The following is a 21790-nucleotide window of genomic DNA, read 5'->3' as shown; positions in this document are numbered from 1 at the left end:
CAATTGATGGAGAGAGTCCCACATACATTTGATGAGTATGTCGTCGAATCTCCTCTGGAGTAACTGGTCCCAAATGCTGTGAGTTCGGAACCCATCGCTTTTGTGGAACACCCTAATCGTGACACTATTTTCAAGTTCAACTTTCGGTGCTCTCTTCATTTTCCATTAAGTTGACAGTTTTACGATCTTTCTTTCGAGTTATCCCGAATGGATCGGACACTAACCCTTGAATGCTGCCGGATTTTTAAAAGTTACTTGGTAGAGTAAATGTTCCTAAAACATAACTTCCTCAAAGTGTATTTCCTAGCAGATTTGATCATTTGTCACGACATCAAGCAAAATCTCGTTTCCCAAAAAATAACTAGATCTCATAGTTCTTCCTTATCACAACTGGTTTAGGACCGGCAATGGTCGGCTTCTTAAGGGTTTAATTTGCTACGAGCTACTATCTTGAGGTGGCACCTTCAGGACCGGTTGGCGGATCCCATCCGCTAAAGTCCAGCCAGCTTCTGCCCAAGCTCGCAGAGTTATCAACGGCAAGTCCAGATCTAGAGCTCAGCGTCTCTGGTCACGCAAAGCCAGCTGGGAAGTTCGTTGTCCGCGCCGCGTGTTTGCGTTTCAGTGATTGATCGATTTTTGGTGACAGGTACCCGGTAGTAGTTCCATTGATTGATGAAAATTGAAGTTTGAGGCGTTCAACTGAATTATCTTTATTCGAGATAAGATTTGTCAATGGAAAGTTCTGAACCGTAACTGCCTTCAAGTGAAACTGCTGAAATTTGACCGAAGAAAGTTCCAGAATTGGGTCAACGTGCCAATTTCGAAACCAGTTGGGATCGAGAAGAGAAGCTGATAATAAAAATAAAAATCTGAATCATCAAGAGGAGCGGCTCGAATTGAAGATTTGGTGTTGTAATCAGATCAATTAATTCCGTAAGCTTTTTTTTTTTTGAGGAAACCTGTAAGCGGCTATAGTTTCAAAGGTGAGAGCGACTGAACCGGGCGAAAGATAAACAAACAAAACCAAAATAAACGAGGCCCGCATCTGGTAAGGGATTTTGATAGGCCAGTCATTTGTATGATTCAGACAGTCTTTGGATCGCCTCGCGAGATTCCACAAACAAAAAAAAAGATCACACATTTCCGTCAACTAATGGGTTTGATAATGGGAAAGAAGATCGGAACTAAATTTACCGGAAAAAGTGGGGCAGGTGGACATTCTGGGGTACAGTATGAGAAACAGATGCAAATTTGAGTGCTTTCGACAAAAAGTGTGAACATTCGAATGAAAAAGTGTTGAGATGATCATGGCATTTTAGAAGTCTTTGAGTGGATCTCTCATCATAGGGGACAGCATCAAACGACAGTCATAACGTGAATAAATAACTGCACGCGAGAGAAAGTAGACGAGTAAATGAGAAGCTTTCCATGGAAGCTGACCGTTGGCAAAGTGATGTTTAACTTTTTTGCTTTGTTCGGGTGAATGTGAAACCGATACTTTAGGTCGATATTTTGTTTGTCCTGTTCGATTCTGTCGTCTCAACAAAAAGTGGAGACAGAGGCAAAAAAAAGTGAAACGAAAACAAACCGCTGTGATCGGATAGTTACAACACTTTTTTTTAAAGAAAGATGATAAATAGAATGAAAGATGGAAACAGAATATTGGAAACACAGAAGTTGAAAAAAAAATTGTTGATATTTATCTGAATTTACAATTACTTCAGATTGACTTACCTATACGTAAAGAGGAAAATCCTGAATTTTTAGGAAGGATAATTTATGATTCAATTCTTTAGAATGAGCTTAATATTTGGGTGAGATTGAAATCTAAATTTTAAAATTGTTGAAGTTCAAATCAGCATTGTAAGTATTAGCACTAAGGCTATATGAACCGCTGCTGCAAAATGAATAAATTTTGGACAGTTGCATATATTTTGATGTTTTTGACTCGTTTTGATATTCAATGTGTCAATGCATAATCTGTATTGATTTTTTTGATACAAAATAAAAATTATTTCTAAAGTTACGAACTTATGTAGCTTATTGAATGAAAGTTTTCATCTTTGATGCTAATAAAAATCTTTAAGGGGAAGTAAGGACAGTAAGACTAAGAGGTGAGCTAACTCATAAAATTTTGACAAATCAAATTTTTAAGATACCTATTGTACTTTGGTTGAGAAAATTAAAATGTGACTTTCAGATTTTTCTCCCCATGGGTCCCGAAACGTCCTGGTGGTGTTCGGGATCCAAATCAGCAACATCACGACGGTCCTTCTGCGAGATAGTGGGGTTAGCTGCGGGCCTTGCGAGCCCGTGACTACAAAAAACATAAGCAACGAACAACAAATTTCGGATGGAAATCGGCAAAGACCCACGCGACGAAAAGGGCCTAGCGATTGGAAGCTTGGAACATGGAACTGCCGATCTCTAAATTTTGTGGGCAGTACCCACGTGCTCTCCAACGAATTGAAGAGCCGCAAATTCGACATCGCAGCGCTGCAGGAGGTATGCTGGAAGGGCTCCACTGTACGAACGTACCCAGATGGTCGTGCCATCTACCAGAGCTGCGGCAACACACACGAGCTTGGAACAGCTTTTATAGTGATGGGAAAGATGCAAAAGCGCGTGATCGGGTGGTGGCCGATCAACTCACGAATGTGCCGGTTGAGAATCAAGGGCCGGTTCTTCAACATCAGCATCATCAACGTGCACAGCCCCCACCTCGGAAGTACCGGTGACGACAATGACGAATTTTACGCGCAGCTGGAGCGTGAATACGACCGTTGCCCAAAACATGATATCAAGATCGTCATCGGGGATTTCAATGCTCAGGTCGGCCAGGAACAGGAATTCAAACCGACAATTGGAAGGTTTAGTGACCACTAGCTGATCAACGAAAACGGCCTCAGACTTATTGATTTCGCCGCCTCCAAACGAATGGCCGTACGTAGTACCTTTTTCCAGCACCGCCTTCCACACTAGTACATCTGGAGATAACCGTACCAAACGCAATCACAGATAGACGATGTTTTGATCGACAGCCGGCACTTCTCGGACATCATCAACGTCAGATCCTGTCGAGGCGCCAACATCGAGTCAGACCATTATCTGATGATGGTGAAATGCGCCCAAAACTCTCGGTAGTGAACATCACACGAAACCGGCGCCCGCCTCGGTTAAATATTGCACGACTGAAGCAACCTGAGGTCGCGGCAGACTACGCGCAATCGGTCGAAGCAGCGCTGCCGGCAGAGGGCGAGCTTGACGAAGCCCCTCTCGAGGACTGTTGGGATACCATAAAGACAGCCATCAACAGTGCTGCGGAGAACGTCATCAGTTATGTGGAGGGAACCCGACGGAACGACGAGGAGTGTAGGAGGGTGATGGACGAAGAGAATGCCGCGCGGGCGGCAGTAGTGCAAAGAGGCACCCGTCAAAATGTGTAAAATCACCGACAGCGAAAGAAGCAGCGAGCTCGAGATTTCCAGGAGAAAAAGCGCCGCCTGGAGGAGGAGGAGCTCGAGGAATTGGAGCAGCTGCATCGTTCCCAAGAAACACGAAAGTTCTATCAGAAACTCAACGCATCCCGCAACGGCTTTGTGTCGCAAGCTGAAATGTGCCGGGATAAGGACGGAGGCATCCTGACGGACAATCGTGAGGTGATCAAAAGGTGGAAGCAGCACTTCGATGAACACTTGCAGGAGATCAAGACGGTGGGGGAAGGTACATCGCCGGCGTAGCCAACGACGTAGAGGAGGCACTCAGAACGATGAGTAAAGTTAAGGAAGGCATTCGCCAACTGAATAGAAACAAGTCGGCTGGGAAGGATGGCATCGCAGCTGAACTCATCAAAATGGGCCCAGAAAAGTTGGCCGATTGCCTACACCGGTTGATAGTCCGGATCTGGGACATAGAACAGCTGCCGGAGGAGTGGAAGGAGGGGGTAATATGCCCCATCTAGAAGAAGGGCGACAAATTGGACTGTGAGAACTACCGAGCGATCACTGTCCTCAATGCCGCCTACAAAGTGTTGTCCCGAATCCTACTCCGCCACCTAACGCCACAAGCAAACAGATTCGTGGGAAGTCATCAGGCCGGCTTCATGGAGGGACGGTCAACGACGGACCAGATATTCACATTACGGCAAATCCTCCAAAAATGCCGGGAACACCAAGTCCCTACGCACCATCTATTCATCGACTTCAAAACCGCATACGCCACGATCGACCGTAACGAGCTATGGAAAATCATGGACGAGAACGGCTTTTCCGGGAAGCTGATAAGACTGATCAAGGCGACGATGGATGGAACGCAGTGCTGTGTACGGATTTCGGGTGAATTGTCGAGTTCATTCGAATCGCGCAGGGGGCTTCGACAAGGTGATGGTCTATCCTGCATGATGTTCAACGTGGCGCTAGAAGGTGTTATTCGACGAGCGGTGGGCGAAATGCGGGGCACGATTTTCAACAGATCCAGTCAACTTATCTGCTTTGCCGATGACATTGATATAGTCGGCAGATCATCTGCGGCGGTGGAGGAGATCTACCGCAAACTGAAACGCGAAGCAGGAAGGATTGGATTGATGATTAATACGTCCAAGACGAAGTACATGCTGGCCTGCCGATCCGAGACCGACCGACCCGCTTGTCCAGTAATAACAAGGTCACGATCGACGGCGACGAGCTGGAGATAGTCGAAGACTTTGTCTATCTTGGCTCACTGGTGACCACAGACAATGACACCAGCCGTGAGATCCGGAGGCGAATTATCAGCGGAAGTCGTGCCTACTATGGACTCCACAAGCAACTGCGGTCGAGAAGATGACTTAGCCCTCGCACGAAGTGTAACCTGTATATGACGCTTATTAGACCGGTTGTTCTCTACGGGCACGAGACATGGATATTGCTCGAGGAGGAGTATTCTAGCGACGAGTGTTAAGAACCATATTTGGCGGCGTGCAGGAGAACGGAGTGTGGAGGCGAAGGATGAACCACGAGCTCGCGCGACTTTAAGGCGGACCCAGTATTCAGAAGGTGGTGAAAGCTGGCCGGATACGCTGGGCGGGACATGTGGCGAGCATGCCGGACGACTGTCCTGCAAAACAGGTGTTCGCTACGAATCCGGTAGGAGCAAGACGAGCGGGGGCGCAACGAGCGAGGTGATTAGACCAAGTGGAGCGTGATATGGCGAACGTAGGGTGCCCGAGGAATTGGAGAACGGTTGCCATGGACCGAGTGAATTTTAGGAATTATGTTCGTCAAGTTATGTCGTGAGACGGTATACTATGTAAATAAAAAATAAGGTTAGAAATTGAGTTGCATTTCGAATCTGTGTTTAAGTTCACTATCGAATGCTATAAGAAAAAAAAATGAACTTAATCCAAAATATGGTGATGCAAATTTAAAACTGGTTTAAAAAATAAGTGTTGCATCTACATTAAGATCAGAAACTTATTTCATCACTTTTAATTTTGATTCGAGTTATCCTTATCCCATGAACTAAGGTTTATTTTGAATTATGTGACCCTTCATATGTTTATGCCTGTCCATTAGAATAGATCACTTATCGGCTTGTTTCACAGATCGAAGCCGAATTCATGCATTTTTAAGTAGTTCTGCCAAATTTGAGATCTTTTTAACTAATCTCTGAACTGAACTGAAATTTTTTTATGAGAGTTCTAGCAAGCCCCTGTTAATATAAAACAATGATTTTATGAAACATGGTGGTTGATATTTTTACCATTTTTATGGATCTATTTTAGATAATCTTTTAAATCAAACAAAAAAAAAATAAAAATTCATAAACTACCACCAACTTATACAGAAATTTTACATACTAAAGCATGAATCACTACAAATCTGGACGCATTAAAAAGGGTCTATCTCGGAGCTATGTAAACGAAATAAAAATGTTTTGTACTTGAATTGTAGGGTTTTTATTGCACTTTAAAGGAAAAATAATAAAAAAAATATTCCGATGTTGTTTTGATGAATTTTTAAACTTTTGGTTGAGTATCACTCAATATAGTTTGAACACCCTATTCGCTGTCCTCAGGGGCCATTTTGTTCCACAATCTCTTCATCTCTGTTGCTTCGCGAGTCGTCCTAGCATTCTTCTTCATCTTCTGCTTGACAATTGCCCAAAATTTATCGATAGGGCGGAATTGAGGGCAGTTGGGTGGGTTGATGTCCTTTTCGACAAAATCCACCCGTTGGCCCAATACCACTGTAGAACCTCCTAGCTGTAGTGGCAGCTCGCCAAATCTGGCGAAAACTTAACTAGTCCTTTGTGAGATCTAATGTACGAAAAAAAAAGTTTTTCAGGCATTCCTCCTTGTAAATTTCGGAGTCCATGGTCTTGTTTTTCACAAAAACCGGAATTTTTCGTCCGCAGCTGCAAATACCTTGCCAGATCAAACACTTTCTTGCACACTTATAAGCAAAAACGAATTTGAAGTTGCCGGAGACATCACCATGACCAGTGCAGTGCACCACTGCAGTGGCTTTACATAATTTTTGGCCAGAAAGCTGCCCAAAATCCATCTTCACGTACGTTTCGTCATCCATGAGGATGCATCCGTCGAACTTCGTTGGAATCTTCTTGTATAACTTGCGGGCACCTCCTTTGGCTACTAAATTCTGCTTTAATGTCCGGTTTGGTTGCTTACTGGTCCGATAGGATCGTATTCCTTCGCGTAGACGAATTCTGCTGACGGTGCACCGGTCGGCGTTGAATTTCTTAGCAATGTCATAGTCCGACTACCCTGTGTTTTCCTTGATCGTTCTCAACACCTTCAAATGCAGTTTCTGATTCTTAGGTTCACTATAACGCTTGGTATGAACCTGCCGATCTATAGTACGCATCTCACGGAAACGTTTGAGAACGCTACACACGGTTGATTTGACAATTTTTAACGATTTCGCGATTTTTGAACCCGACCACGTCGGGTTTTTGACGTGGGTGTTCAAAATTTATTTTCATCTCGCGGCTTCCATCACGTGTAACTTTTTTGAAACAAAACGAATCGTAACGAAATTTTCAGCACTGGTAGAAGAAACATTCCTCTACAAAGTGCTGCCAAAACATTCCAGATCCGATAACTAGGAGCACTATGGTAAAATAAATAGTTGATTTAATATGTTCATTGACACGTGCGGCGAGATGAAATGCTAGGAAGAAGAATTTAGAAAGGAATGAAGAACAGGCGGATAGGCAAGCATCAGATGAGCATCGTAGGATAAAGTTTTGGATAGGTGTTGAAACTGTAAGTCTAGGGCATTTTTGTATTGGAAAGCATGAAAGTGTGGTGATACGCCTTTGCCGTACAACAGCCTACTCTGCATAGGAAGCGTGATCGACTTTTGATCAACACATTCCTAAACACAGCAGGCCAGTTGGATTGTGTACTGTGAATACGCAATCAATAAATTTATCGGGGATTAAAACTTATCATCAATAAAATAAATAGTGCGTCCAGATTTGTAGTGATCCATGCTTTAGTTGAAAGTAAAAAAATTGCAGTAAACCAGAAAATAAATTACTCACAAAAGCTTTTCTTGTAAATTGGTATAAAATGGATTTATAGCGGTCAAGTTATTTACTGATGTTTGCAAAAAATTTGAATTGATAAAATATTTTTCATTCAAGTTACCTTCACATCAACTTGTGCACAACCAAAGATATTTTTTCAATCATGTAGGTACCCCATGGTTGGGCCAGGAGTTAAAAAAAAGCGCGCGCCTCGATCAAATTGTAAGCAAGTCCTCTTTACGCCACGTTTTTCACGTTGCATGAAGCTAAAACTTGAATATTTAGGAACACAATTATGATTTAAAAACTGATGCATAAATATTTGAATAACTTTGCTCTTATTTTAGCGATAATTATATTTTAAACATCATATGAATGTTAATAAAAAGGGCCATCTTAAAAAGAAAATATTTAGTGAAAAATATTTTTTCGATTTACTGCAGATTTTGAACTTTCAACTTGTATGTAAAATTTCTGTACAAGTTGGTAGTTGATTTTTTAATTTTTTTCAGTATGTTTTGAATGATTATCTAAAACAGATCCATAAAAATGCTGATAAAACCAACCACCATGCATCATAAAATTATCGTTTTATATTATCAGTGGCTTGCTAGAACTCTCATAAGAAAATTTTCAAGAAAAATTGACATTTTCACAAAAACTGATTGCGCAGAACAGAGATTAGTTCAATCGATCTCAAATTTGGCAGAAATACTTGAAATGGCATGAGGAACAAATCATATGAGTCCAGTTTTGATCTGCGAAAAAAACCCGAAAAGTGAACTAGTCTACTTTCCAAATTCTGTTTTAAACATCATTTTCCATGTTGCAGGACACTGGGGAATAGCATTTTTGGTACCAGTGTTTTAATAACTGTTTTTGGAAGATTTGGACCTCTTAAATTCCAATCATTTCCAAATTTTGTCTATCAGCTCTTGTTTAAGTGATAAGGTATGTGGAAATTTTTAAATTGATTGATTTTGAGTAAAAACTATAATTGATAGCCCATGAACTAACAAACGTACATGAAAAATACCTTTCTACCTTCTACAATTTTTAAAAATTTTAATAAATAACATAAAAATTATTTCTGACACCGCGGAAAAAAGACTTCGAGTATTTCGTATTGAATATTTTAATTTGTTTAAGAACTTTGTTGAAGACTGCAAATCGATTGGACTAATGGTTTAAGTAATATCTATGATTTAGTTTGATTTGAATTTCTTGAAAATTGCGTCAAAACTACCGTATACTACAGAATTGAAAAAAAAAATCAATAAGAAAATTTCTATAACTTTTTCTCAGAAGTGAACACTACCCGCGATCTTCGGGAAAGCTGATTATTGAATCGAAACCTGTAATATCTAAATCTTTGGGACCTTCTATAGTTTTGCCAAAAAATAGCATGAATTGATCAAATGAATTTTTAAACATTCTCCTAAGAAATTTAAAAAAAACAAGAGCTGCTAGGAAAAAAAACTAATTGTAATTTTGGAATGAGCACACCCAAATTATTTTAAATCAGTCCTTAAGATATTTGCACCTTGTAAAATGTAAATTGTTTTGCCTTGTGTTATTTGTTGAACTACCTATACGTTTAGCAATACGCGTGAAAAATGTTATAAAAGTTGGATTGTTGCTGGATTACGTGGAGTAAGCCCATCATTGAGCGAATCAATTCTGCGCAAATGATGCTCAAAAACGTTTTTTATCCATGTGCAAATTAAAATTTCAAACATGCACTTCAAGAAATATTTTTTGAAAAATTTCTTATATATTAAAAAAAATGTAGAGCCTTTTCTAAAATAAATTGAGGCCAGAGCTTCTTTAAATTAACTTGACACGAGTGGACATTTTATATTTCAGTTTTGCATTTTGCATACGATGTTCCTGATGACCTACAATATATACATTAGATAAATAAAAATTATAAAATTATGTGTGAGTGAAATACGAAAAAAACCTAGGAAAAGTCCATTAAACATTTTTGGATCCTCCTGTTCAATATCTTGATTTAGTTGGCTTAGCATCATAAAGTCGACATTCAATCTTTTATTTTAATAATTACTACAAATCTTTATGTTTTAGGCATTCTTACACAATTTGGATTCAAAATAAATTATTATGTCCTCAGGTTTAAGTACCTCTTAAAAATAAGTGATTCCAAGAAATCACTGATTCATGTGCTATTGAGCTTAAAATATTCTCAGATAATTTCCTTGAAAATTCGATTATGGTGACAATTTTTTTGTATAATTTTTTGAGTCCAAATCAAGCATCGATATCAACTCTAAGACGGAATTGTAATTTGCGGTAGTGGTTATACATAAAAAAAAATTAACTCAAGATTGATATTTAGAAACCGACAAATCTTTTAAATGAAAATGGTTGAAAATATATTTAATCATTTTTTTTAAGAATTTGAATGTTATTTCAAATTCTAAATTTGTCTTTGATTGATTCATCAGATTTGGAAATTGTGTTCTTCCGTCAAATCTTCCGTCTAATAAAATTGTTCAATTGAATTTTCAAATTGAACGCATGAATGGTGGAATCTAAATTTTAAACTGTAACTCCGATGCTTAATTCTGAAATCGCATACTGAATTCTATTTCTCAATTTTTTTCTAAAACAAGTGTTTTGTTAATTTAGAATTTGAAAAAGGACCCTTAAATACGAAAACATGATTTTTGATTTGGAATGCTTCATTGCGGTTATGTTTTTTAGATCAAACACATTTTTTTTATCTAATGTCATGACTCATTAATTTCTAATTACAACTTTTATTTTGAATTCTGAATTCTGAATCAAGGATATGAAGCTCAGTGCTTTTTTGAATTTAAATTTACTTAATAAACATAGCACGCGAATAAGAATTATAAATATGAAAGAATATCATCATACTGATCTAAAATAAATAGTAGCATTCATAGAAATTCTCTATAATTTCTTAGAAACGAAAGAAATTTGTACATGATTTATTAATAGGGGAGAGTGGGGATACTTGATCCCCTTTTCTTATTTTCACCATATCTTTTTGGAAAAATTTAGCAACTCGCCTTCTTTGACATTTTCTGACAGCTTGTAACTTCAAGTTTCTATGCTCCAAAAATTAGAACGATACTTGAACCCGTTTATGAACTAGAAGCATTTTCGTGGGAGTAAAAAAATTGCGATTTTTCCGAAGTTAGGGGAGACTTGATCCCCTATTGAAGGAGACTTGATCTTTTATTCAGGAAGCCCGAATCCTTGTATAAAAATCAAACAAAACCCCAAGATAGAATGTTAATTGACTATTTTGGTCATGTTTGTTCTCATTTCACAACTTATAGCAGACATAAGAAGAAAATTCTATAACGTTGTCTCAACGCTAATAACATTGCATACTTAAAGGCGCTATTTTTTATAATTAAGAGAAAATTAATTATTTTTGCTCTTTTCTTCAGACAATTGTTTGATAAATATTAGTATTTGGATAAATATTAGTAATTTAGTGATCAGCAATCATAACGATCAATTTTCAGAAGAAGAATATGCCGTTTGGGAGGGGGATCAATTGTACCCAACTCTAGGGGATCAATTATACCCATAATCAACATTTTAGAAAACTTTTTCTGAAAAAAGTTGAGGGTTTTCCATTGCTTTGAAAATATGGCATTATGAAGTTCATTTTACGCTCGAACTATTGATACATTGGAACAAATATTTTTTTCATAATTTTCTCATGTAACGAACATTTTAAAGTGATGAAAAAAGATCTTCAAGTTACATTTTGTGAAATTTTTCAAACAAAGTTCAATTGCTCAAACAATTATTTTGTTAAAATTTTTTAAACTACAAGCAATGTTATTTTACTCATTTTGGCACATTTTTCTAGAACATTTGATCTTTGTAAGACATTCCAGTTTCGAGATATAGCTAAGGAATCAAGTATCCCCAGGGATCAAGTATCCTCATTCTCCCCTACAGTTTGAATTTTAAATAAAATTAGTGTTTCAAGCAATCTTCCCTGCCCTCATTGATGATCATCTGTTTACCAAAATAGCCACGACCGGACTAGATAAGTTCCATATGCACATGAAGCCTCCACCAGCAAGTCAACAGTTCGTTGAAAACAAAGCCAAAGTTCGTCGTTTAAGGGACGTGCTGTTAATAACTTGAATGGTCAGTTCTACGAGTAGGGTGAGTGTAAACAAACGAATAAAAACCAGAATTCAATATGGTAGGTTCATTGAACTACACGCGTTCAACAGGTTGCAGGGCTTCATTCATCAAGATCTTCTTACAGGGCAAGTTTGTTTGGTTCACAGGTGAATGGTAGAAATAGGTTGTACGATTATCATAATTCATCCAATTTAAAGATCTAGGACCATTAACTTCTAAACGTTCTAACAGCCGAATTCACAAAACAAACCATTATGAAAGAGTTAATCGCCTGGAAGGTAATTCGGAAGTCCAAACATATTCATAACAGACGCAAATAGGGTGTAAACTCGAAACAAAACAAAAACTGAGCTCGGCTTCCGAAACTGACCGTTGATAATTTAATTGTCTGGTGTAAGCTGTTGGACGTGGTCATGAACGACGAACCCCGACCAGCTGATGAACGGGTAATTTTCAAATTAAGTGGGAAGTTCATAATTGCAGCAAAGGTGAAGCATTTTCTTGCAGTATGGATAAAGAGAACATGATTTGGCATATCATCTCTCTTAAAAATTAACGGAAAGGAAATAAACCGCTCATCGATACTACTCTAACAGTTATTTAAAAAAAAAACACAAAAACAAGTTGGAGCAGCAATGAAGAAGATTTTATAAACAGATACAGTTGAGCCTGGATTAGCGTGATCTGGTTAAGTGAGAAACCTCTAAAAGTGAAGGAATTTGCCAAGTTCCATGCTTTTGGTGGCACAAAATCTTACGAAGTGAGAGTGTAAAACCATCTTGAGCGGGAATTTTTTTCTGACTTTTTATACTTCAGAAATTCAAGAAATTAATCTTTCCGAATTCAAATTTTGGTATAAAAATGACAAGAGGCACGAAGAAAAACCTAAAAAAATCTACAAACGTTAATTTTTAATATTTTTTTTACAGTTTTCTACACCCATATAAGAGGTTTCAAAAATCCAATGCATAAATATTTAGCAAATCTCTGCGCTGCGCTGCTCTGAAAAGTTTATTATACCAAAGATGATATGATTGGAAAAGCACTAATGGCATAAAGACATTATACAACTACAATCAAGCGAAACAGGAAAAACATTTTATGGGATTTTCATCCTGTTGGACAATTCATTCCAGAAACAAGAAAATAAAAACACCGTCGAAGAGTGAGAATCGAACTCACAACACCATTTTAATATCATCTTGCTGGATGGAGGATAAGGCATAGTTATCATAATATACTCCCTTTATACCTCCTACTACCTAAACTTCACCTGGAGCTGCAGATGTTGTTCCCACCTCAAACTGTTTGACACACCCTGCTTCAATAGTGGGAGGTCTATTAGCGCTAGTGCGCTTCAAGGCAACACTTATAGACGAGACCGCTTCCAACAAAACTTCTCATCCTTACTACTCGACGTCTGAACTCTCCTCTAACTACTTGAGAGCCGACATCTCCTCGCAATATTTCGAGATTTCCACATAAACTTCTCCTCTTCGCGATTCAAGACCTGATCTTTCCTCTTACGACTCAAGATCCGAACCCTTCTCGCATCGGCTCGAGGTTGACGTACACATACCTCTCGACTCAAGGCCCGAACTCTCCTCTAGCGAATCGAGATCTGAACTCTCCTCGTAATGACTAGAGGTAACCACGTATACCCCTTCACTTGTTGATTAAAGGCCTGATCTCTCTTCTTGCGACTCAAGACCCGACCACTTATCATAAATACTCGGGGTTGACCACACAAACCTCTCCTCCTGAAGACTTGAAGTATGACCTCTTCTCTAACGACTCGAAGCCCGACCTTTTATCTACAGGATTCGAGGTTTGCCACAGCTTATTCTAGACACGCGTCTGTCACAACACACGCGCAAACTTAACGCAACTACTTGGATGATTCCTGACGAAGACTATTCTACTCCGACTCGGATGGCTTACCCGGTGAGATCCACTTTACCCGTGGGTATTCTCCGATTGTGGAATAACCCCTTCCCAACGATCTCCACTGCGAAGAAGGTAAAGTCTTTTCCTCGAAACTTCGGTATTTAGGAACCTTACGAACGCGGGCGAACCCAGTATCCAGAAGGTGGTGAAAGCTGGCCGGATACGCTGGGCGGGACATGTTGCGAGAATGCCGGACGACTGTCCTGCAAAACAGGTGTTCGCTACGAATCCGGTAGGAACAAGACATCGGGGGCGCAACGAGCGAGGTGGCTAGACCAAGTGGAGCGTGATCTGGCGAACGTGGGGTGCCCGAGAAATTGGAGAACGGTTGCTATGAACCGAGTGAATTTTAGGAATTATGTTCGTCAAGTTATGTCGTAAGACGGAATACTATGTAAATAAATAAACGACCGCGGTGTACCTACGGCATCCGCTACGCAGAAGATGTTCCCTTATCTTTGTAGCTTCAAACCGTGGGTTCGGACGCACACTACTCGACAGCATCCCGGGGATGGGGTCAGTCTACACAGACCGTTGTCCGGTCTTCTTTTATCCCTTAGGCTAGCAATCCCTAGGATTTTCGGGCCGCTCCTTTTTCTGTCCGTCGTGTGCCAGATCAAGAGCAGCTTGTTCTGTTTGGGACTTTGTTCTGTTTGGGACTTTGTTCTGTTTGGGACTTTGTTCTGTTTGAGACTTTGAACGCTACTTCTCGCATGTTTTCCGACAGTAACGACACCCTACACAGACTCGAATTGCTTGCCCGTATTACCGGTATCGGATATCCCTCGATAGTGGTTTACCCCCTTCCTACGAGGTCGCTACGAGGAAGGTATCGTCTAATCCCCGCAGTTTCCCCCTTAGGAAGCTGCACTATTCGGATACTCCCCGGTGGTGGGTGGGAGTTCGTACACATCCTCTGCACCACGTTGTCTGCTGTCGTGTCGGGCCCACAGGCAGCTTGCATATTGGTACGTAACGCCGCAAACCTCGGACAGGCATACACCACGTGTTCGAGTGTCTCTTGGTCATCACAATTTTATTTTTATCAGTTGATAACCCAGTTGGTAAATCCATTTTACGGATTGCATTCCCAGGCACGGTGAGCCACAGCGTCCCCCCCAGTTTGCTACTCTGGGTCCATGGGTGAAATTGGACGACTCATGATACAATGCTACAAGTGACATTGTACCCCCTACGTCATGAAGTCCACCTGGGGTCACTTGACCTTTGTTCCCACCTCGAACTGTTTATATTTAACACTTTATCTTTAGCGATGGGAGGTCGTTTCGCGCTAAAGTGCTCCAAGGCAATACTCGTTTCCGAATCGACTATCAGCAATGACCTCATTTCAACACTACTCGATGCACAACCTCTCCTCAGCCAAGTTTAAACCCGATATCCCATCGTGTTAAAAGAGGTCCACATTTAGCACAACCACTTACTCTGCGAATTTAGTCCAGGAAGTCCAGAAACACAAAACGTGTTGTCGACGACACTTTCTCTGGTCGCACACCCGAGTCAGAAGGGAAGGCCCCCTGAACAACGTGTAAAACTCAGACTCTTCTAAACCCTCTAGTGTTGACTTAAGTCACCACTCAGTGCAACTACTTAATTTGTAAGTTGAGGGCGTCACTACCCGAAGCACAAATCGAGTTGTGTCTGACACCTGACACATCTTTAAGTGTTGACATGCGACATAAGGTCACCACTTTGCGCATCTACTCATTTAGCGAGTCGAGTGTAGGAGATTCCAAATCGCAAAACGAGTTGGCGATCGCATTCCTTCCGGTCACATCCGCAGTTCGGGGACATAACCCTCGGAACGCGTGTTGGACCCTCACCCTCACACCCGGAACTGGTACCTAAATACCCGGGTATATCACTTCTTCCGTACGGATTTGGCAGATCCGTCGACGGTCTCCAGTGGGTTTTGTGATAGATCTCTGAGCCGCACATCTGCAATCGCCGGATTTGCAGATACGTTTCCGCCCTGGACCACAAGGAGGCGGAGCTACTAGCCCAGAGCGTCGTCACCACAATCTGAGCAATATGGCGAAGCCACATGTTCAAACCGGTAGTGGTACTTATGAAGCATCCATGACTAGTCAGGAATTGCGTCATATGGAAGTCCACTTCTTCGTGTCTTCTCCCAACCCTGCCCCGATGTGCGGGATCGGATGATGGGTCCACTTCACTCTCCCTGAGCTGTCCCACAGCTGCTGCCAGTACTTTGGGCGTGTCTTTATTGTCGTAACAAAAGACATCCTTCTCTAGCAAAACCGAGATGTACATGGCGCCTGCCACTACGCAAGCGGCTTCAGGCAAGATGGTCTCTTATCCACTGATACCCAACAGGTTAATCAGCCGTTGAACGCTGCTGAGTAAATATCTACAGGTTACTCTGTCTTCCCAGGGTCTGCCTCCACGCCGCTGCTCCGTACCGCAAAATTGACATGGTCACTCTTGAAAGTATCCTTCTCTACCTACTGTGGATTGCCGAGGAGTATGGCATCATCCAGGTGAGTGCGGCGGTGTTTATTGCCGCTCTTTTAGACACATAGTCGACATTACTCGAGAAGCTGAGTCTGTCGTCGATCATTACCCCTAGGTACTGATTTGCAATTGTAATTGTTTCTTTATTCAGTGACGATAACCTTTTTGTAAAATTACATTGTATCAGATCAAGGAGATTTCAGTGGGAAAGTTCTTAATCTCGCGCGTTTGGACACGATATAACACGGTCCTACTGTAACGGTACCTGTTTGGGGTTAGAACAGGTTGGTGATCAGCACTATCTCTGTTTTGTGGTGGGCTAGACGCAGGCACTTAGAGTGCATCCAGCTTTCCACTATCTAGATAGCTACTGTGGCAAGTAGCTGTACCACCGCTGTCGAGAAGCCTTTCACCAAGAGGACACATCATCCGCAATCCTACGAATACATCTCCCGATGGAAGGCTCGTTCGTAGCAACTCATCGCACGTGATGTTTGTATTGACCCCTGTGGCACACCCGCTGAAACGTCTTGTGTCAGTATACCCTCACCGATCATATACTGTAGTTGGCGATTACAAAAACAACTTTCCTCAAGACTCAAGCCTATAGGGGAGAGTGGGGATACTTGATCCCCTTTTCTTATTTTCACCATATCTTTATGGAAAAATTTAGCAACTCGCCGTCTTTGGCATTTCCTGACAGTTTGTAACTTCAAGTTTCTATGCTCCAAAATTTAGAACGATACTTGAACCCGTTGATGAACTAGAAGCATTTTCGTAGGAGTAAAAAAATTGCGATTTTTCTGAAGTTAGGGGAGACTTGATCCCCTATTGAAGGAGACTTGATCTTTTATTCAAGAAGCCCTAATCCTTGTATAAAAATCAAACAAAACCCCAAGATAGAATGTTAATTGACTATTTTGGTCATGTTTGTTCTCATTTCACAACTTATAGTAGACATAAGAAGAAAATTCTATAACTTTGTCTCAACGCTAATAACATTGCATACTTAAAGGCGCTATTTTTTATAATTAAGAGAAAATTATTTATTTTTACTCTTTTCTTCAGACAATTGTTTGATAAATATTAGTTTTTGGATAAATATTAGTAATTTCGTAATCAGCAATCATAACGATCAATTCAGAAGAAGAATATGCCGTTTGGAAGGGGGATCAATTGTACCCAACTCTAGGGGATCAATTGTACCCATAATCAACATTTTAGAAAACTTTTTCTGAAAAAAGTTGAGAGTTTTCTATTGCTTTGAAAATATAGCATTATGAAGTTCAATTTACGCTCGAACGATTGATACATTGGAACAAATATTTTTTTCATAATTTTCCCATGTAAGGAACATTTTAAAGTAATGAAAAAAGATCTTCAAGTTACATTTTGTGAAATTTTTCAAACAAAGTTCAATTACTCAAACAATTATTTTGTTGAATTTTTTTAAACTACAAGCATTGTTATTTTGCTCATTTTGGCACATTTTTCTAGAACATTTGATCTTTGTAAGACATTCCAGTTTCGAGATATAGCTAAGGAATCAAGTATCCCCAGGGATCAAGTATCCTCATTCTCCCCTACAGATATGCAGGGATCCTCATTTGGATGAGTGACGACGCAATCGCTGTCCAACTGACGCTATTGAAGGCGATCTTGACGTCCAGAGTGACCATCGCGCAGAAGAGGAGCCCTCTCTTCTTCGTTAGCCTGCCTCTCCGCTATCTCAATAACAGAGCGGAACAACACTTTCAGTGTAGCACGGGAGTCGGTTCTAAATCACCGGAACCTTATCCGCTGTGTCCAATAAACAGATTGGCCGGTACGCCTAGAGGCTCGGTCCCGTTGGTTGGAGAGACTTGGCCATAACGCGAAGTTCATCCTCCTCCTTCTCTAAGATTTCTGCTGTCAACAGAGCCGTTGCAAGAATAAAACATTCTTACAATACTCTTCCCAAGTAAAATATTTCTCCTACAAAGCTTCATCGAAGTTTTATCACATCTAAATCACAACATTCTTAGGCGGTTCTCTCAAGAGAAAACAAAAACGCTCTTTTTTAATGATTGAAACCTGTCTCCCGGTTTTGCATCACTGCATGAAGAGCTTAGATTAAACAAACAACAAGCTTTGAAACAAACATAAAAGAATGAGTTTAATTTTAGCCTTAACAAAGCTCTAATAACTTTGTTAGAACAGTGATATTTAACAGTTTCTATAACATATAAAAAAAAGGGGTATGGAGCAAGTCACGTTGGATAAGTGCAAGACTCGTTCTGTTAGAAGTTTTCTTTCAAAAACAATGCCAACCGAATATCAAAGAATGATCTTAATTGAATTTAGGAGTAAAAATATTATCAAATTTCTCTAAATTATAAGCGATTAAAACACTCAAAATTTTATCTTCATTCTGTTCCATAGGCACTCCTTCAATTCTTTTCTTTCTTTCTCTTTAAACTTCCCACTTTCCTCGACATTTTTTCTATGCCCCTTTACTTTTGGAAAATATCCCGTTTTAAATATCAAAACATTATGACAAAAAATATATTAAAAATATTCCTTTACAAAGCTAAAATCTCTATTAAAAGAAACCCTTTTCTTCCGAATACTTAAATTTTATCAGAAGAGGTGTTGGTTTGATACGAAGAAATGGGTACCTTAAGATTTTGAAATTGTAATTGTTATAACAACACCTAAAATTACTAAATTGAATCCAAATTTCACCTATTCGAAACCCTGATAATAGAATTTTAAACGTAGAAAACAATTTTGAAATATTTAACCTGTAAATATAGTTTTTGATAGTTTTTTTTTGGGAAAAACTCATGTTGTTCGCAGTAACCTCGGAGATCAAAGTAACTTCAGTTTACGATTATTAAGCACCTAGTAAACTGATTCTGTTTTCTGTCCTTCTGTTTTTTGTTTTACTATTAAAAATATTGCATGACAGTAATTTTTATGATTGAGAATTCTACCGGTTAACGTACCTCATCCATAGATTGATAAATCTATTGTGGGTATAATTCGAACATTTTTTCATCTTCCATAACCAAAAACACGCACATTCATTTGCTTCCATTCCGCTGAGCGGGTGATAATTACAATCAGGCGCTAATTATCCTTCTTCGAGAACAAAAAACGAACCGTTACTTCCAGTTTGGGTGGTAGCAAGTAAGCGAGATAAAAAAAACAAAGCTTCATAGTGCTTCTTCCCAAATATCTGTTACGTTTGTTCTTCCAGATTTAATAAATCTAGCAAACTTCAACAGATCAATCCTGTTTGATCCATGAAGCCGTGCAGATCAGGACACTAAAGCTTTTCGAAGGAATAAGTTTTTAGAACAGTTTGTTAAATTTTGAAAATTGCTTGTATTTCGTGTGTTTGCAAATAATAGTGTTTGCATAATAATAGTGTTACTATTGAAAAAAGTGTAATTTAAGGTAAACCAGTGGTTTGAAGAAGGTTATTGAGGATTTTCTTATGACGATTATAACATCATCAATTATACAACTTAAAAGTTGGCTGTTTTATTTATCTGTTTCTTTCTTTCTCGAAAATTGCAGGACGAAAAAATAACAACACAGAAATGAGTTCCAGTGCAACTAGTAAACGAACGATACAGAAGAAACGATCCTCGGTAAAACCATCAAAGAAAATCCCAGTATCCTGGAGGTTTACCTTGATTTTGACAACTCTGGCTATTCTATGGATAGCTCCCTGGGATAATGTTGATGCAGTACCGGCGGATGTCGCGATTCGGAAGAATATCGTGGTAAGTGAGTATTTGACGAGGAAGTTTATTGGCGTTGCTTGAGGTGTTATGGTCTTTTTTAAATATTTTACGTTATGAAAGCGGGTTTTAGAAAAAAGTGACTTCAAGTGCGTAAAATGAAATTTTTAATTTAAAGCTAATTGATAGTCTGACCTTTGGATAGGGCTTTGAATGTGAAATCAATACTCAAGTGGAGACAAAATACGAATACAGAATAACCGGGAAACGAGTTCCGTTATTCATCCAACCATCTATTAAAAGAATTTTCACGGTTTGTTAGACAAAAGTAAACGACTTTTCATTAAAAGTATTCAGAGCCGAGTTACTCTGGCTGATCATTCAGTAAAAGGTATTTGTAAATTCACAATCGAATATTTAAATTATTAAAATCATTTGAACACAAAATACCGAACTGATTAATGTCCTCCGCATGTTAAAAATTCGGTTTAAGACTACCGGTTTCGTAATTCCCGTTCACTGTGTAGGATTTTTTTTATTGAACTGCTATCAACGAATTGCTCATCAACAAGCAGTCCAAACTTAGATTAGAAATCTTGAGTAAGCTCAGCTTATCATTTTGCTTCAATGCGATCTAAAATTTATCCAAATTGTGATTCTGTTTGAAATATCGTACTAAGTTTTATATCGTACGCAGGTTTTCCCTTGAATATATGTATAGTTGGGAGGCCCTTATTTCCCAACTTCGTTAAAACCTAGCTCTCACTCTACAATCTTTATGCAATTGATGATAAAATAATAGTGACAAAATTTCAGCTCATTCGGATAATTCTAGTTAGACCTTCAAAGACCTTAGAATTTGTGTGGAACTTTCGATGGAAAAAGTGAAAAATTTAAAAAAAATCGATTTTTTTTCTGGCAACACTATAAAATCAAACAAACTTTAGTGAGTCAACCCGAGTAGACTTTTATGGCAAAATTATAGCAAATTTTGCTATCACGCCCTGAGAGCCGAATGTGCTCTCATTTTGCTTGACATAAGGTGGTACACAGCAAAAATGAGAGCACAAATTTGCATACATGGTTAGCAAAATGATGCCTAAATTTGCTAAAACTGAGAGCCTAACTACACCTCGTTTTCCGAGAGCTTGGAGAGCAAAATGATGCCAATTAAAAGCATCAGAAGGAATCGTCTGACAGCAAAATATGGCATCAGTTTGCTGTTAAATCTTCCAAAACATTATGTATCGATAGGGTTTCAAAATAAGCAAAATTTAGCATCACAAACCTACTCGTGATAAGAAATTTTCTACTCATTTTTGCTGTGAACGACGTTAGGTCAACCAAAATGATAACAAATTTGTCTCTCAATGCGTGATAGCAAAATATGACATTTTGATGTAAAAGTCTACTCGCATTGTTTAAAGCAAGTTTTTTTTTTATTTTCAAGTAAAATCAATTTGCCTGTGATCTCGATGATTTCTATCTGTTTTCTACTCATTGTTGTTAAAAACGCCTAAATGTCAACAATTGTATTGTATGCTTGAGAAACTCGATTGAAGGCAGGTCAAGGTTGCCGAAATCACAGAAAAATCTGTAATTTCACAGAATTTTGAGCAAATTTTCATCACAGAATCTGTGTCACAGAACACAAAATTTTGAAAAATTAACAGATTTCACAGATTTTTTTAATTTTGAGTGGATTTCCAAAATCATGATTTATTTGAAAATATAAAATTTAGATTTTTTCCCATTAAATTAAAATAGTATAATAAGATATGTAATTTTAATTGATTTTGCCAAACTTAAATATAAAAAAGACCCAATTTGTCATGAATTTTCTATGAAATTAAAGTAAAATGCATCACAGAAAACCATCACAGAATTTTTGGGTAAAATCACAGAAATTCCGATTTTTTTTTCTC

The 21790-nt window shown here is 39.1% G+C and overlaps 1 protein-coding gene across 1 annotated transcript in view; it reads left to right on the top strand.

Moving 5' to 3' along the window:
* Window positions 1–555: 555 nt before the first annotated feature.
* LOC129739924 (phospholipase A1 3-like) overlaps window positions 556–21790 on the top strand; it is a 98853-nt gene continuing 77618 nt past the window's right edge. The window contains exons 1-2 of the mRNA XM_055731476.1: window positions 556–983; window positions 19699–19907. Of these exons, the coding sequence (XP_055587451.1) occupies window positions 19722–19907 (186 nt within the window). The 5' untranslated portion in view covers window positions 556–983; window positions 19699–19721. The remainder of the gene's footprint in view (window positions 984–19698; window positions 19908–21790) is intronic.

This window comes from Uranotaenia lowii, chromosome 1 (assembly GCF_029784155.1).
Source record: "Uranotaenia lowii strain MFRU-FL chromosome 1, ASM2978415v1, whole genome shotgun sequence".
Classification (NCBI taxonomy): Eukaryota; Metazoa; Arthropoda; class Insecta; order Diptera; family Culicidae; genus Uranotaenia; species Uranotaenia lowii.
The sequence above is the reverse complement of the archived record's forward strand: the minus strand, read 5'-3'. Positions and strand labels throughout refer to the sequence as shown.